The sequence below is a fragment of the Schistocerca cancellata genome, chromosome 5 (genome assembly GCF_023864275.1).
Source record: "Schistocerca cancellata isolate TAMUIC-IGC-003103 chromosome 5, iqSchCanc2.1, whole genome shotgun sequence".
Classification (NCBI taxonomy): domain Eukaryota; kingdom Metazoa; phylum Arthropoda; class Insecta; order Orthoptera; family Acrididae; genus Schistocerca; species Schistocerca cancellata.
The window spans coordinates 806,456,956-806,471,751 of record NC_064630.1 but is presented as its reverse complement, the minus strand read 5'-3'; the positions used below and the strand labels follow the sequence as shown (position 1 = coordinate 806,471,751).

Genomic DNA, 14,796 nt, shown 5'->3' with positions numbered 1-14,796 from the left:
GAGCGCCAGTTTTCTTTCTCCTGATAACAACGTCCTCCCGAGTAGTCCGCTCCCGAAGATCCGAATGGGGGACTATTTTACCTCCGGAATATTTTACCCAAGAGCACGCCATCATCATTTAACCATACAGTAAAGCTGTATGCCTCGGGAAAAATACGGCTGTAGTTTCCCCTTGCTTTCAGCCGTTCGCAGTACCAGCACACCAAATCCGTTTTGGTTAGTGTTACGCGGCCAGATCAGTCAAACATCCAGACTGTTGCCCCTGCAACTACTGAAAAGGCTGCTGCCCGTCTTCAGGAACCACACGTTTGTGTGGCCTTTCAACAGACACCCGTCGGCTGTGGTCGCACCTACGGTACGGCCATCTGTATCGCTGAGGCACGCAAGCCTCCTCACCAACGGCAGGGTCCACGGTTCATGGCGGGAAAGAGTATCAAAGAACCCAGATGACATTATTTCATTTACTGATAAGTACAGACGATCACAATAAAAAATAAATAAAACCAATTAATAAAAGACGTGACCTGCTTCCAATAAGAATCCGGTGACGCATATGTAATGGTACTGGTCAGTGGTATACTGTCACCAATTAATAAACAACACGATACATCCTATAAATTTGAACGTAATCCAATAAGAATTAATTTCCAACTTTATTTTGATATGAGAGGTTTGCAGTCTAAACGAAGTAAGTAGAACGTTTACACGTTTTTTGTAAAGAATACGAATTTGAACAGAAACTGAATATGAATAATATAACTTTGTCATTTTTCGAAAAATGTATTTCTCGTACACTTAAATTATTTAGAAATATTTGTATTATGAGTTATATTTGAAATCACGGTCTTTAATACTGTTAGTTAGAACTTGCAATTAAATTATGAAAACATGGGGTCTTGTATTCTCTCTGCTGCACCCATACATACAGTACGGTAAATTTCTTTGTCTGGAGTTGTTGGGAGCTGCCGGAACTTGAATGTGTGTGTGTATACTGCGAGGCCCGTTCCGTAGTTAATGAAACTCATTTCTTGTCGGCCACTTTCGGTTGAAAGAATGCGGAAGTGACATGGTGGAGCATTCCTGCTTCAGTCCCCGCAGTATCATGAAGCTCCGATAGGAGCCAACGCTATATGTAGCCTTCAGAATGGCGTCTGTAACGGATGTGTGTCCCACGCAGCCAGTGTCATCGATTTCCTTTTGGCGGAAAACTAGAGCAACGCAGACATTCATAGGCGCTTGCAGAATGTCTACGGAGACCAGCCAGTGAACCCAAGCACGGTGAGTCGATGGGCGCGGCTTTCATCACCGCAACAAAGTCGCGGAAACCTGTCTGATATGCTGCGTGCCAGCCGGCCACTTACAGGGCTATTACAAATGATTGAAGCTATTTCATAAATTCACTGTAGCTCCATTCATTGACATATGGTCACGACACACTACAGATACGTAGAAAAACTCATAAAGTTTTGTTCGGCTGAAGCCGCACTTCAGGTTTCTGCCGCCAGAGCGCTCTAGAGCGCAGTGAGACAAAATGGCGACAGGAGCCGAGAAAGCGTATGTCGTGCTTGAAATGCACTCACATCAGTCAGTCATAACAGTGCAACGACACTTCAGGACGAAGTTCAACAAAGATCCACCAACTGCTAACTCCATTCGGCGATGGTATGCGCAGTTTAAAGCTTCTGGATGCCTCTGTAAGGGGAAATCAACGGGTCGGCCTGCAGTGAGCGAAGAAACGGTTGAACGCGTGCGGGCAAGTTTCACGCGTAGCCCGCGGAAAATTGGCTGACGCCACAACTGGAGACCCACAGCGCCGACTGCATCTTTCAACAGGATGCTGCTCCAACGCGCTTCCATCATGATGTTCGGCATTTCTTAAACAGGAGATTGGAAAACCGATGGATCGGTCGTGGTGGAGATCACGATCAGAAATTCATGTCATGGCCTCCACGCTCTCCCGACTTAACCCCATGCGATTCCTTTCTGTGGGGTTATGTGAAAGATTCAGTGTTTAAACCTCCTCTACCAAGAAACGTGCCAGAACTGCGAGCTCGCATCAACGATGCTTTGGAACTCATTGATGGGGACATGCTGCGCCTAGTGTGGGAGGAACTTGATTATCGGCTTGATGTCTGCCGAATCACTAAAGGGGCACATATCGAACATTTGTGAATGCCTAAAAAAACTTTTTGAGTTTTTGTATGTGTGTGCAAAGCGTTGTGAAAATATCTCAAATAATAAAGTTATTGCCGGCCGGAGTGGCCGAGCGGTTAAAGGCGCTACAGTCTGGAACCGCACGACCGCTACGGTCGCAGGTTCGAATCCTGCCTCGGGCATGGATGTGTGTGATGTCCTTAGGTTAGTTAGGTTTAAGTAGTTCTAAGTTCTAGGGGACTTATGACCACAGCAGTTGAGTCCCATAGTGCTCAGAGCCATTTGAACCATTTTGAATAAAGTTATTGTAGAGCTGTGAAATCGCTTCAATCATTTGTAATAACCCTGTACTGTATGTGACTCAATGTTGGAACGTATGAACTCTTTCATTCGAGGTGACTGACGGATCACAATCACCTCTCTGCTAAGCTGGAGTGACGGTTCACAATCACCTCTCTGCTCAGCTGGACCTATCTGTAGGTAGTGTTGACACACTGGACCCCCAGTCGGAGTAATCAAAGGTTCGTGCCCGATTGGTTCCTCGTCGCATATCAGAGGACCATAAAGAGCAACGAAAGACCATCTGTGCAGAACTGACTGCACATTATAATTTTTTGTCTAACAACAGATAAGGAAACATGGATTCATCACCGTGAGCTGGAAACACAACAGCGCTCAGGATGGCGGCACACCACGTCTCCACTGAAGAAAAAATTTAAAGCCGAACCCTCAGTCGGTCGAAGACATGGCGACGGTCTTCTGGCACTCTGAAGTTGTTATTCTGTTGCACGTCCTCCATCACGGTACAACTATCAAATCGGAAGTGTATTGTACAAGAGCTTTTCTGAAAGTAGGGTTCGATCGGCTGCGAAATGAAAACCACAATCAAAATCAAATTTTTTTTTTCGCAACAGTTAGCCATATCTTCCAGATACCTCTCTAAATAGTCGCCGCTCCGTCTTAGACATATGTCGTGGCGTTGTACAAACTTTTCAGTACCCACGTCACAGAATGCAGCCGCCTGTACTTACTGCCAATTCTCTACGCTGGTCTGCCTTTCTTTGTTTGTGCCAAAATGTTGTCTCCGTAGCCAGCGGTTCATGTGAGCAGAGATGAACACCAGGGATGATCAAACACTTCTCACCGAAAACGCTGCAGGAGCGTCTTCATTGCCCCTGCAGAATGCGGCTGAAAATTGTCTTGAAGAAAGAAACGCATGACATTTATGTTATGTATACTTCATAGGTTCAGGCGAAATCTCTCACGAGATCCTCATACTTGGCGGGAGACACTGTTATTTGAAGCATTTCTACGTCATCACTTTGCTCTCTGAACTGAAAAGAGCGACATGAAGCGATGGACAAGCACACTGAAGATACTCCCCAACACATCTGTACCAAGTTCCATCGGATTTTCACAGTTGTTTCCATTTTGCGCTTAATCGGATCTTACTTTCCGAATGCGCCTCGTACTACACTCAAGAAACTGAAGAAACGACTTCAGACTATTCGTCGCCACAAAAATACAAACGAACTTCACCTTCTCTGAGGCAACACAAGGCCTCACAGAAGTCTGCACACCCGAATCGAGCATGCAAAACTTCACTGGACAGGTCTTCCTCTTTCACCCTCCAGCCTGGGTCACCCACCCACTACTTTCATCTGTTTGGCCTAATAATGGAAGCACTACATCGATGGTGGTGAGGTTACTGATTCACGAAAACGTTGACCCTAACGTCGGCTAGTAGATAGGTTCATTTGGGAATGCAGGCTTTCCCACTAAGGTGGGGCGCGGCCATAGCATTGCACGGACGTAGGGTTTTATAGCCAAAAGAGTGGAGAATATTATGGTGTATTGGAACCCCGAATAAAAACAAACTGCTTTATAATAATATTTGGTCTAATGAAGTTATCAGGTATCAGTCACTAAGAATGAAGAACTAAATTAAACGCCTGCAAGAGATAGAGATTCTAACCATAATCTCAGTTGTCCTGATTTTTAAAGAATAGAAAATGTAAGGTACCCATTAAGTTCATGCCGCGTATTATTTTCTTATTTTACAGAGTTACAGTTCTGTATCGCGTCTGCAAATATCATGGAGCATTCAGTGAGTAAAGCTGTACTGCTGAAGGCCCACAGTCGAGAGTAAGATTTGAGTTCCCACGCTGGCTGAAGAAGCCGGTGGACCATATGGCGTTTCCAGTAGACAGTGGTGTGAGGCGCTGTGGCTAGACAAGAGGACGACTGTTAACGTCAGAAGTTAGATACCTGAGGAAAGCACATTTATTCTGGCCTGAACCAAGTAATCTAGCTTCATAAATAACTGCATATATATGTGATCAAAAGTATCCGGACACCCCCAAAAACAAACTTTTTAATATTAGATGCTTTGTGCTGCTACCTACTGCCAGGTACTCCATATCAGCGACCTCAGTAGTCATTAGACATCGTGAGAGAGCAAAATGGGGCGCTCCGGGGAACTGACGGACTTCGAACGTGGTCAGGTGATTGGGTGTAATATGTCTGCACTCTAGATTTCCACACTATTAAATATCCCTAGGTCCACTGTTTGCGATGTAATAGTGAAGTGGAAACGGGAAGGGGCACGTACAGCACAAAAGCTTACAGGCCGATCTCATCTGTTGACTGACAGACCACCGACAGTTGAAGAGGGTCGTAATGTGTAATAGGCAGACATCTATCTAGACCATCACACAGGAATTCCAAATTGCAACATGATCCACTTGCAAGAAAGGTAACAGTTATGCGGGAAGTGAGAAAACTTGGATTTCATGGTCTAGCTACTGCTCATAAGCCACACATCACGCCGGTAAATGCCAAACGACGCCTCGCTTGGTGTAAGGAGCGTAAGTATTGGACGATTGAACAGTGCAAAAACGTTGTTTGGAGTGACTAATCACGGTACACATTGTGGCGATCCGATGGCAGGTTGTGCGTATGGCAAATACCTGGCGAAGGTCACCTGCCAGTGTGTCTAGTGCCAAAAGTAAAATTTGGAGGCGGTGGTGTTATGGTCTGGTCGTGTTTATCATGGAGGAGGCTTGCACCCCTATTGTTTTGTGTGGTACTATCACAGCACAGACCTACATTGATGTTTTTAGCAATATCTTGCTTTCCACTGTTGAAGTGCAATTCGGGGATGGCGATTGCATCTTTCAGTTCGATCGAGCACCTGTTCATAATGCACGAGCTGCGGCGGAGTAGTTCCACGACACTAATATCACTGTAATGGACTGTCCTGCATAGAGTCCTGACCTCAGTCTTATTGAACACCTTTGGGATGTTTTGGAACGCCGACCTCGTGCCAGACCTCACCGACCGACATCGATACCTCTCCTCAGTGCAGCACTCGGTGAGGAATGTGCTGCCATTCCCCAAGAAACCTTCCATCACCTGACTGAACGTATACCTGAGAGAGTGGAAGCTGTCATCAAGGCTAAGGGTAGGCCAACATCATACTGAATTCCAGCATTACTGATGGACGGCGCCACGAACTTGTAAGCCATATTCAGCCAGGTGTCAAGATACTTTTGATCGCATAGTGTAAAAGTCGCTTTTTCCAACACAAATGTTAGGAGGAGCCTAAAGGTCACAAGTACTTGCTTACATCGAAATTACAACACCAGAAATCAGTTATCTTACTAAATAAATGAATAATGTTCAAGCTAACGAAAATGTACTAACGGCAACGAAATATCACGGGTGTGAGGCTTATTTCACATGAAACCGGCAGCCGACAAGCCGGCAGTTTTGCCGGGCCGTCACGGGACCCACCGCACAGCCGACGTGCTACTAGCGTGGTATCTTCTGTACAGACGTTTGGAAAACGGAAGAAGAAGAACCGTGCATTGTGTCCATCCACTCAATATGAGAAGAGACTAAGTGGGTGCATTTTTTCTTCTTCTTCAGGAATTAAGGAGAGATGAAGATATGTTTTTAATTATTTTCGGACGAGTTTACGAACTTTTGACGATCTACATGCACGAATGAAGAGTTCCATTCAACGCCGTAATACATCCTTCCAAGGATGTATCCAGCCTATACAAATCTTGGCAATTACAATTAAGTGAGTGGGAAATAAAACAATAGTTAAAATTTTAAAAAAGAATTTGTTATCCTAAAGGATGTACGTTTTTGTTGCCACCTTGAAAAATTAACATTAAGCGACCCAATACTGAATTTTCAGAGACTTATGAAGCGGGGGAACCGGAATGTTCCTGAAAATTGTTCCACTGCTTGTTCGCAATACTGTGTGTCGGTATTGGGCGGTTGGCTGTGTACTGGAACATTTGTCGCTTGTTGTTCCTGGTAGAGAGGGAAACTTGAGGCTTGAGGTTATGGCAAAGACAGTGGTTCTACTATATTTAAAGAATGTACTCTGCGGAAATCACTGATGGGAAAAAAACTGGTAATTCCTGAAGATATGTGCCTTCGTAGTACAGTAAGCCCAAAGGTACCTTATTTTTTAATTGGTGGAGAAGCGTTTGGGCTGTATCAACACCTTCTACGACCATGCTCTGGACACCAATTAACAGTTGCTAAAAGAGTGTTCAATTATCGCCTGTGAAGAGCTCGGAGGTACGTAGAATGTTCATTTGGGATACTAACTAATAAATGGAGGATTTTCCACACAGCTATAAATTTAAAACCCGATTTTGCTCTTGACATTGTCAAGGCATGTGTTGTTTTGCGCAATATAATTCTTAAAAAAAGATCCGTACGAGATAGCGCTAACCAGGGATATTGTACGTATACAAAGAAGGGCAGCACTAATGGTCACAGGTTTGTTTGACTCACTGGAAAGTGGCTCGAAAATGCTGAAAGAACTGAGCTAGAAGATTGTTGAAGATAGACGCAAAATGCCCCGTGAAGGTGTGTCGTTTCAACTCCGAACAATTACTGCAACCTACATCCATCTGAACCGCTTACTGCACTCAAGCTAAAGTGGTCACCCACACACTTTCCTCCATTGCCAAAGTGAGAATTACCTGATACCGTAGGGTGTATCATATAACACAATCTCTTCGTTAAGTCAAGTTGTGCTATAATTTCTTTTTTCTACAGACTGATTCACTTCATTCTCATGAGATATTCTATCTACCCATCTAATCATCAACATCTTTGTGTAGCATCACATTTCCTAAACTTCTGTTCTTGGCCATCGTATCATTTCTCCAGTGAAACCCTCGCAGAAAAGATTTTATAACAGTTAAATTTATATTCGATCTGAACAAATTTCTCTTTTACTGAAATGCATTTCCCACTATTGGCAGTCTTCATTTGATATGCTTTCTACTTCGACCACTATCAGTTATTTTGCTGCCTTAAGGCCAAATCTATGTAGACTGGTACTCTTGGTATCTTCTTCCGTAAAGTAATTCCTTATACTTTACTTAATTTGATTCGACTCAGCCGCAATGGGTAGCAGCGTTGTCTTAGGCGACTTGCCACGGCTCGCCCGCCTTCCCCCGTCAGAGGTCCGAGTCCTTCCTCGGGCATGGATGTGTGTGTGTTGTCCTTAGCGTAAGTTAGGTTAAGTATTGTGTTAGGCTAGGGACCGATTACCTCAGCAGTTTAGTCCCATAGATACTTAACTCCACCACCACCTATTCGACACATTACGTTAGCCTTGTGTTACTGCTGCTCATGTTCATCTTGTAACATATTTCTCCTACAGGACGCCATCCATTCCATTCAGCTAATCTTCTAAATACTTGCTACCTCTAACATATACAGTGTCGTCGACAGACCTCGAAGTTTTAATTTCGATTACAGAATTTTAATTCACTTTCCGTATTTCTCTTTGGTCTCCTTTACTGGTAGCTCACTGAACAAAGTGATTAACGCTGGGGATAGGATACAACCTTGTCTCTCTCCCTTCTCAACTGTTGATTTTGTTTCGTGTCCTTCGACTCTTGCAATAGCGGTACTATATCCATAAAAGTTGTAGATAATATTTCACTCCTTGTATTTTCTTCCCGCTATCTTCAGAATATCAACAAGTACAATCATGAAGCTAATTGTATTGTGTTATGTCGCAGTCGGGTAAGTGTTGGCTATGAACATGCCAAAGAAATCTTTTGTCACTCAGACCTTCCCTAAAATAAAAATATAAAAAAAACTGCCTCCACCATCAGCGTCAAGCGCTAAGATTGACTGTTGTGAACTGTTGTGGATCCCATGTTTATACCTAGAGGTTGGCATTTGGTTGAGTGGATAACATCACGAGGACAACTTGGAAATGTGTAGTGAGGCGGTACCCTGTATTGCCAAATATTATATTTGGGTCCAATATCCAAAATTGCTTGCAGCGCCATCCGTCGCATCTGGTGACAAACTGCGAGAATTTTTCCTCGGTGCTCTTGCTTTATGTGTGTGGTTTCATGCGTTCCCAAACGCATAACTGGTGACTCTATTTTAGGTGTTTTCACAGAGTCTACTTTCAACTGCTTCCCTGATCACAGAATCCCAAAACTTCGAAACATGAGCATGTATTCTCGTTTGTTCAAACAAGATCTTGCGTTTATTTTACAGTTGCGCTCAGCCACGGCTGAGATCTCCGGCGGTAATTCGAAAGGATACCGCCCTTCGAATGTGCCATTCCAGCACTAATCGAAGCGTTAGGGTTTCAGGAGCCAGCCAGCCAGCCAGCCAGCCAGCCGAGCAGCAGCGGTCCAGCCGAGCAGCAGCGGTCCAGCCGAGCAGCAGCAGCAGCAGCAGCAGCAGCAGCAGCAGCAGCGGTCGCAGCGCTCCCGGCCAGCAGCAGCGGGCCAGCCAGCCAGCCAGCCAGCCAGCCAGCCAGCCGAGCAGCAGCGGTCCAGCCGAGCAGCAGCAGCAGCAGCAGCAGCAGCGGTCACAGCGGTCCCAGCCAGCAGCAGCGGACCCGGCCAGCAGCAGCGGGCCAGCCAGCCAGCCAGCCAGCCAGCCAGCCAGCCAGCCAGCCAGCCAGCCAGCCAGCCAGCCGAGCAGCAGCGGTCCAGCCGAGCAGCAGCAGCAGCAGCAGCAGCAGCAGCAGCGGTCGCAGCGGTCCCGGCCAGCAGCAGCGGGCCAGCCAGCCAGCCAGCCGAGCAGCAGCAGTCCAGCCGAGCAGCAGCAGCAGCAGCAGTCGAAGCGGTCCCGGCCAGCAGCAGCGGTCCCGGCCAGCAGCAGCGGGCCAGCCAGCCAGCCAGCCAGCCAGCCGAGCAGCAGCGGTCCAGCCGAGCAGCAGCAGCAGCAGCAGCAGCAGCAGCGGTCGCAGCGGCCTCGGCCAGCAGCAGCGGGCCAGCCAGCCAGCCAGCCAGCCAGCCAGCCAGCCGAGCAGCAGCGGTCCAGCCGAGCAGCAGCAGCAGCAGCAGCAGCAGCAGCAGCGGTCGCAGCGGTCCCGGCCAGCAGCAGCGGGCCAGCCAGCCAGCCAGCCGAGCAGCAGCAGTCCAGCCGAGCAGCAGCAGCAGCAGCAGCAGTCGCAGCGGTCCCGGCCAGCAGCAGCGGTCCCGGCCAGCAGCAGCGGGCCAGCCAGCCAGCCAGCCAGCCAGCCGAGCAGCAGCGGTCCAGCCGAGCAGCAGCAGCAGCAGCAGCAGCAGCAGCGGTCGCAGCGGCCTCGGCCAGCAGCAGCGGGCCAGCCAGCCAGCCAGCCAGCCAGCCAGCCAGCCGAGCAGCAGCGGTCCAGCCGAGCAGCAGCAGCAGCAGCAGCAGCAGCAGCGGTCGCAGCGGTCCCGGCCAGCAGCAGCGGTCCCGGCCAGCAGCAGCGGGCCAGCCAGCCAGCCAGCCAGCCAGCCAGCCAGCCGAGCAGCAGCGGTCCAGCCGAGCAGCAGCAGCAGCAGCAGCAGCAGCAGCGGTCGCAGCGGTCCCGGCCAGCAGCAGCGGTCCCGGCCAGCAGCAGCGGGCCAGCCAGCCAGCCAGCCAGCCAGCCAGCCAGCCGAGCAGCAGCGAACCAGCCGAGCAGCAGCAGCAGCAGCAGCGGTCGCAGCGGTCCCGGCCAGCAGCAGAGGTCCCGGCCAGCAGCAGTGGGCCAGCCAGCCAGCCAGCCAGCCAGCCAGCCAGCCGAGCAGCAGCGGTCCAGCCGAGCAGCAGCAGCAGCAGCAGCAGCAGCAGCGGTCGCAGAGGTCCCGGCCAGCAGCAGCGGGCCAGCCAGACAGCCAGCCAGCCAGCCAGCCAGCCGAGCAGCAGCGGTCCAGCCGAGCAGCAGCAGCAGCAGCAGCAGCAGCAGCGGTCGCAGCGGTCCCGGCCAGCAGCAGCGGTCCCGGCCAGCAGCAGTGGGACAGCCAGCCAGCCAGCCAGCCAGCCAGGCAGCCAGCCGAGCAGCAGCGGTCCAGCCGAGCAGCAGGAGCAGCAGCTGCAGCAGCAGCGGTCGCAGCGGTCCCGGCCAGCAGCAGCGGTCCCGGTCAGCAGCAGCGGGCCAGCCAGCCAGCCAGCCAGCCAGCCAGCCAGCGAGTCGAGCAGCAGCGGTCCAGCCGAGCAGCAGCAGCAGCAGCAGCAGCAGCGGCAGCGGTCGCAGCGGTCCCGGCCAGCAGCAGCGGTCCCGGCCAGCAGCAGCGGGCCAGCCAGCCAGCCAGGCAGCCAGCCAGCCAGCTGAGCAGCAGCGGTCCAGCCGAGCAGCAGCAGCAGCAGCAGCAGCAGCAGAGGTCGCAGCGGTCCCGGCCAGCAGCAGCAGGCCAGCCAGCCAGCCAGCCAGCCAGCCAGCCAGCCGAGCAGCAGCGGTCCAGCCGAGCAGCAGCAGCAGCAGCAGCAGCAGCAGCGGTCGCAGCGGTCCCTGCCAGCAGCTGCGGTTCCGGCCAGCAGCAGCGGGCCAGCCAGCCAGCCAGCCAGCCAGCCAGCTAGCCGAGCAGCAGCAGTCCAGCCGAGCAGCAGCAGCAGCAGCAGCAGCAGCAGCGGTCGCAGCGGTCCCGGCCAGCAGCGGCGGGCCAGCCAGCCAGCCAGCCAGCCAGCCAGCCAGCCGAGCAGCAGTGGTCCAGCCGAGCAGCAGCAGCAGCAGCAGCAGCAGCAGCGGTCGCAGCGGTCCCGGCCAGCAGCAGCGGTCCCGGCCAGCAGCAGCGGGCCAGCCAGCCAGCCAGCCAGCCAGCCAGCCAGCCGAGCAGCAGCGGTCCAGCCGAGCAGCAGCAGCAGCAGCAGCAGCAGCAGCGGTCGCAGCGGTCCTGGCCAGCAGCAGCGGTCCCGGCCAGCAGCAGCGGGCCAGCCAGCCAGCCAGCCAGCCAGCCGAGCAGCAGCGGTCCAGCCGAGCAGCAGCAGCAGCAGCAGCAGCAGCAGCGTTCGCAGCGCTCCCGGCCAGCAGCAGCGGGCCAGCCAGCCAGCCAGCCAGCCAGCCGAGCAGCAGCGGTCCAGCCGAGCAGCAGCAGCAGCCGCAGCAGCAGCAGCGGTCGCAGCGGTCCCGGCCAGCAGCAGCGGGCCAGCCAGCCAGCCGAGCAGCAGCGGTCCAGCCGAGCAGCAGCAGCAGCAGCTGCTGCAGCAGCGGTCGCAGCGGTCCCAGGCCAGCAGCAGCGGTCCCGGCCAGCAGCAGCGGGCCAGCCAGCGAGCCAGCCAGCCAGCCAGCCAGCCGAGCAGCAGCGGTCCAGCCGAGCAGCAGCCGCAGCAGCAGCAGCAGCAGCGGTCGCAGCGGTCTCGGCCAGCAGCAGCGGGCCAGCCAGCCAGCCAGCCAGCCAGCCGAGCAGCAGCGGTCCAGCCGAGCAGCAGCAGCAGTAGCAGCAGCAGCAGCAGCGGTCGCAGCGGTCCCGGCCAGCAGCAGCGGTCCCGGCCAGCAGCAGCGGGCCAGCCAGCCAGCCAGCCAGCCAGTCGAGCAGCAGCGGTCCAGCCGAGCAGCTGCAGCAGCAGCAGCAGCAGCAGCGGTCGCAGCGCTCCTGGCCAGCAACAGCGGTCCCGGCCAGCAGCAGCGGTCCCGGCCATCAGCAGCGGGCCAGCCAGCCAGCCAGCCAGCCAGCCAGCCAGCCGAGCAGCAGCGGTCCAGCCGAGCAGCAGCAGCAGCAGCAGCAGCAGCAGCGGTCGCAGCGGTCCCGGCCAGCAGCAGCGGGCCAGCCAACCAGCCAGCCAGCCAGCCGAGCAGCAGCGGTCCAGCCGAGCAGCAGCAGTAGCAGCAGCGGTCGCAGCGGTCCCGGCCAGCAGCAGCGGTCCCGGCCAGCAGCAGCGGGCCAGCCAGCCAGCCAGCCAGCCAGCCAGCCAGCCGAGCAGCAGCGGTCCAGCCGAGCAGCAGCAGCAGCAGCAGCAGCGGTCGCAGCGGTCCCGGCCAGCAGCAGCGGTCCCGGCCAGCAGCAGCGGGCCAGCCAGCCAGCCAGCCAGCCAGCCAGCCAGCCGAGCAGCAGCGGTCCAGCCGAGCAGCAGCAGCAGCACCAGCTGGAGCGGCGGTCGCAGCGGTCCCGGCCAGCAAAAGCGGTCCCGCCCAGCAGCAGCGGGCCAGCCAGCCAGCCAGCCAGCCAGCCAGCCAGCCGAGCAGCAGCGGTCCAGCCGAGCAGCAGCAGCAGCAGCAGCAGCAGCAGCGGTCGCAGCGGTCCCAGCCAGCAGCAGTGGTCCCGCCCAGCAGCAGCGGGCCAGCCAGCCCGCCAGCCAGCCAGCCAGCCGAGCAGCAGCGGTCCAGCCAAGCAGCAGCAGAAGCAGCAGCAGCAGCGGCAGCGGTCGCAGCGGTCCCGGCCAGCAGCAGCGGTCCCGGCCAGCAGCAGCGGGCCAGCCAGCCAGCCAGCCAGCCAGCCAGCCAGCAAGCTGAGCAGCAGCGGTCCAGCCGAGCAGCAGCAGCAGCAGCAGCAGCAGCGGTCGCAGTGGTCCCGGCCAGCAGCAGCGGGCCAGCCAGCCAGCCAGCCAGCCAGCCGAGCAGCAGCGGTCCAGCCGAGCAGCAGCAGCAGCAGCAGCAGCAGCAGCGGTCGCAGCGGTCCCGGCCAGCAGCAGCGGGCCAGCCAGCCAGCCAGCCAGCCAGCCAGCCAGCCGAGCAGCAGCGGTCCAGCGGAGCAGCAGCAGCAGCAGTAGCAGCAGCAGCGGTCGCAGCGGTCCCGGCCAGCAGCAGCGGTCCCGGCCAGCAGCAGCGGGACAGCCAGCCAGCCAGCCAGCCAGCCAGCCAGACAGCCGAGCAGCAGCGGTCCAGCCGAGCAGCAGGAGCAGCAGCTGCAGCAGCGGTCGCAGCGGTCCCGGCCAGCAGCAGCGGTCCCGGCCAGCAGCAGCGGGCCAGCCAGCCAGCCAGCCAGCCAGCCAGCCAGCCAGCCGAGCAGCAGCGGTCCAGCCGAGCAGCAGCAGCAGCAGCAGCAGCAGCAGCGGTCGCAGCGGTCCCGGGCAGCAGCAGCAGGCCAGCCAGCCAGCCAGCCAGCCAGCCAGCCAGCCGAGCAGCAGCGGTCCAGCCGAGCAGCAGCAGCAGCAGCAGCAGCAGCAGCGGTCGCAGCGTTCCCTGCCAGCAGCTGCGGTCCCGGCCAGCAGCAGCGGGCCAGCCAGCCAGCCAGCCAGCCAGCCAGCTAGCCGAGCAGCAGCAGTCCAGCCGAGCAGCAGCAGCAGCAGCGATCGCAGCGGTCCCGGCCAGCAGCAGCGGGCCAGCCAGCCAGCCAGCCAGCCAGCCGAGCAGCAGCGGTCCAGCCGAGCAGCAGCAGCAGCAGCAGCAGCAGCAGCAGCAGCAGCGGTCGCAGCGCTCCCGGCCAGCAGCAGCGGGCCAGCCAGCCAGCCAGCCAGCCAGCCGAGCAGCAGCGGTCCAGCCGAGCAGCAGCAGCAGCCGCAGCAGCAGCAGCGGTCGCAGCGGTCCCGGCCAGCAGCAGCGGGCCAGCCAGCCAGCTAGCCAGACGAGCAGCAGCAGTCCAGCCGAGCAGCAGCAGCAGCAGCAGCTGCAGCAGCGGTCGCAGCGGTCCCGGGCCAGCAGCAGCGGTCCCGGCCAGCAGCTGCGGTCCAGCCAGCGAGCCAGCCAGCCAGCCAGCCAGCCGAGCAGCAGCGGTCCAGCCGAGCAGCAGCCGCAGCAGCAGCAGCAGCAGCGGTCGCAGCGGTCTCGGCCAGCAGCAGCGGGCCAGCCAGCCAGCCAGCCAGCCAGCCAGCCAGCCAGCCGAGCAGCAGCGGTCCAGCCGAGCAGCAGCAGCAGCAGCAGCAGCAGCAGCAGCGGTCGCAGCGGTCCCGGCCAGCAGCAGCGGTCCCGGCCAGCAGCAGTGGGCCAGCCAGCCAGCCAGCCAGCCAGTCGAGCAGCAGCGGTCCAGCCGAGCAGCAGCAGCAGCAGCAGCAGCAGCAGCAGCAGCAGCAGCGGTCGCAGCGCTCCTGGCCAGCAACAGCGGTCCCGGCCAGCAGCAGCGGTCCCGGCCAGCAGCAGCGGGCCAGCATACCAGCCAGCCAGCCAGCCGAGCAGCAGCGGTCCACCCGAGCAGCAGCAGCAGCAGCAGCGGTCGCAGCGCTTCCGGCCAGCAGCAGCGGTCCCGGCCAGCAGCAGCGGGCCAGCCAGCCAGCCAGCCAGCCAGCCAGCCAGCCGAGCAGCAGCGGTCCAGCCGAGCAGCAGCAGCAGCAGCAGCAGCGGTCGCAGCGGTCCCGGCCAGCAGCAGCGGTCCCGGCCAGCAGCAGCGGGCCAGCCAGCCAGCCAGCCAGCCAGCCAGCCAGCCGAGCAGCAGCGGTCCAGCCGAGCAGCAGCAGCAGCAGCAGCAGCAGCAGCGGTCGCAGCGGTCCCGGCCAGCAGCAGCGGGCCAGCCAACCAGCCAGCCAGCCAGCCGA

At 56.3% G+C, this 14,796-nt stretch overlaps 1 protein-coding gene across 1 annotated transcript in view; it reads left to right on the top strand.

Moving 5' to 3' along the window:
• Positions 1 to 14,796, top strand: part of LOC126188810 (mucin-19-like) — an 87,717-nt gene that overhangs the window by 35,038 nt on the left and 37,883 nt on the right. The window contains exons 2-5 of the mRNA XM_049930423.1: positions 10,933 to 11,359; positions 11,618 to 11,914; positions 13,970 to 14,230; positions 14,282 to 14,329. Of these exons, the coding sequence (XP_049786380.1) occupies positions 10,933 to 11,359; positions 11,618 to 11,914; positions 13,970 to 14,230; positions 14,282 to 14,329 (1,033 nt within the window). The remainder of the gene's footprint in view (positions 1 to 10,932; positions 11,360 to 11,617; positions 11,915 to 13,969; positions 14,231 to 14,281; positions 14,330 to 14,796) is intronic.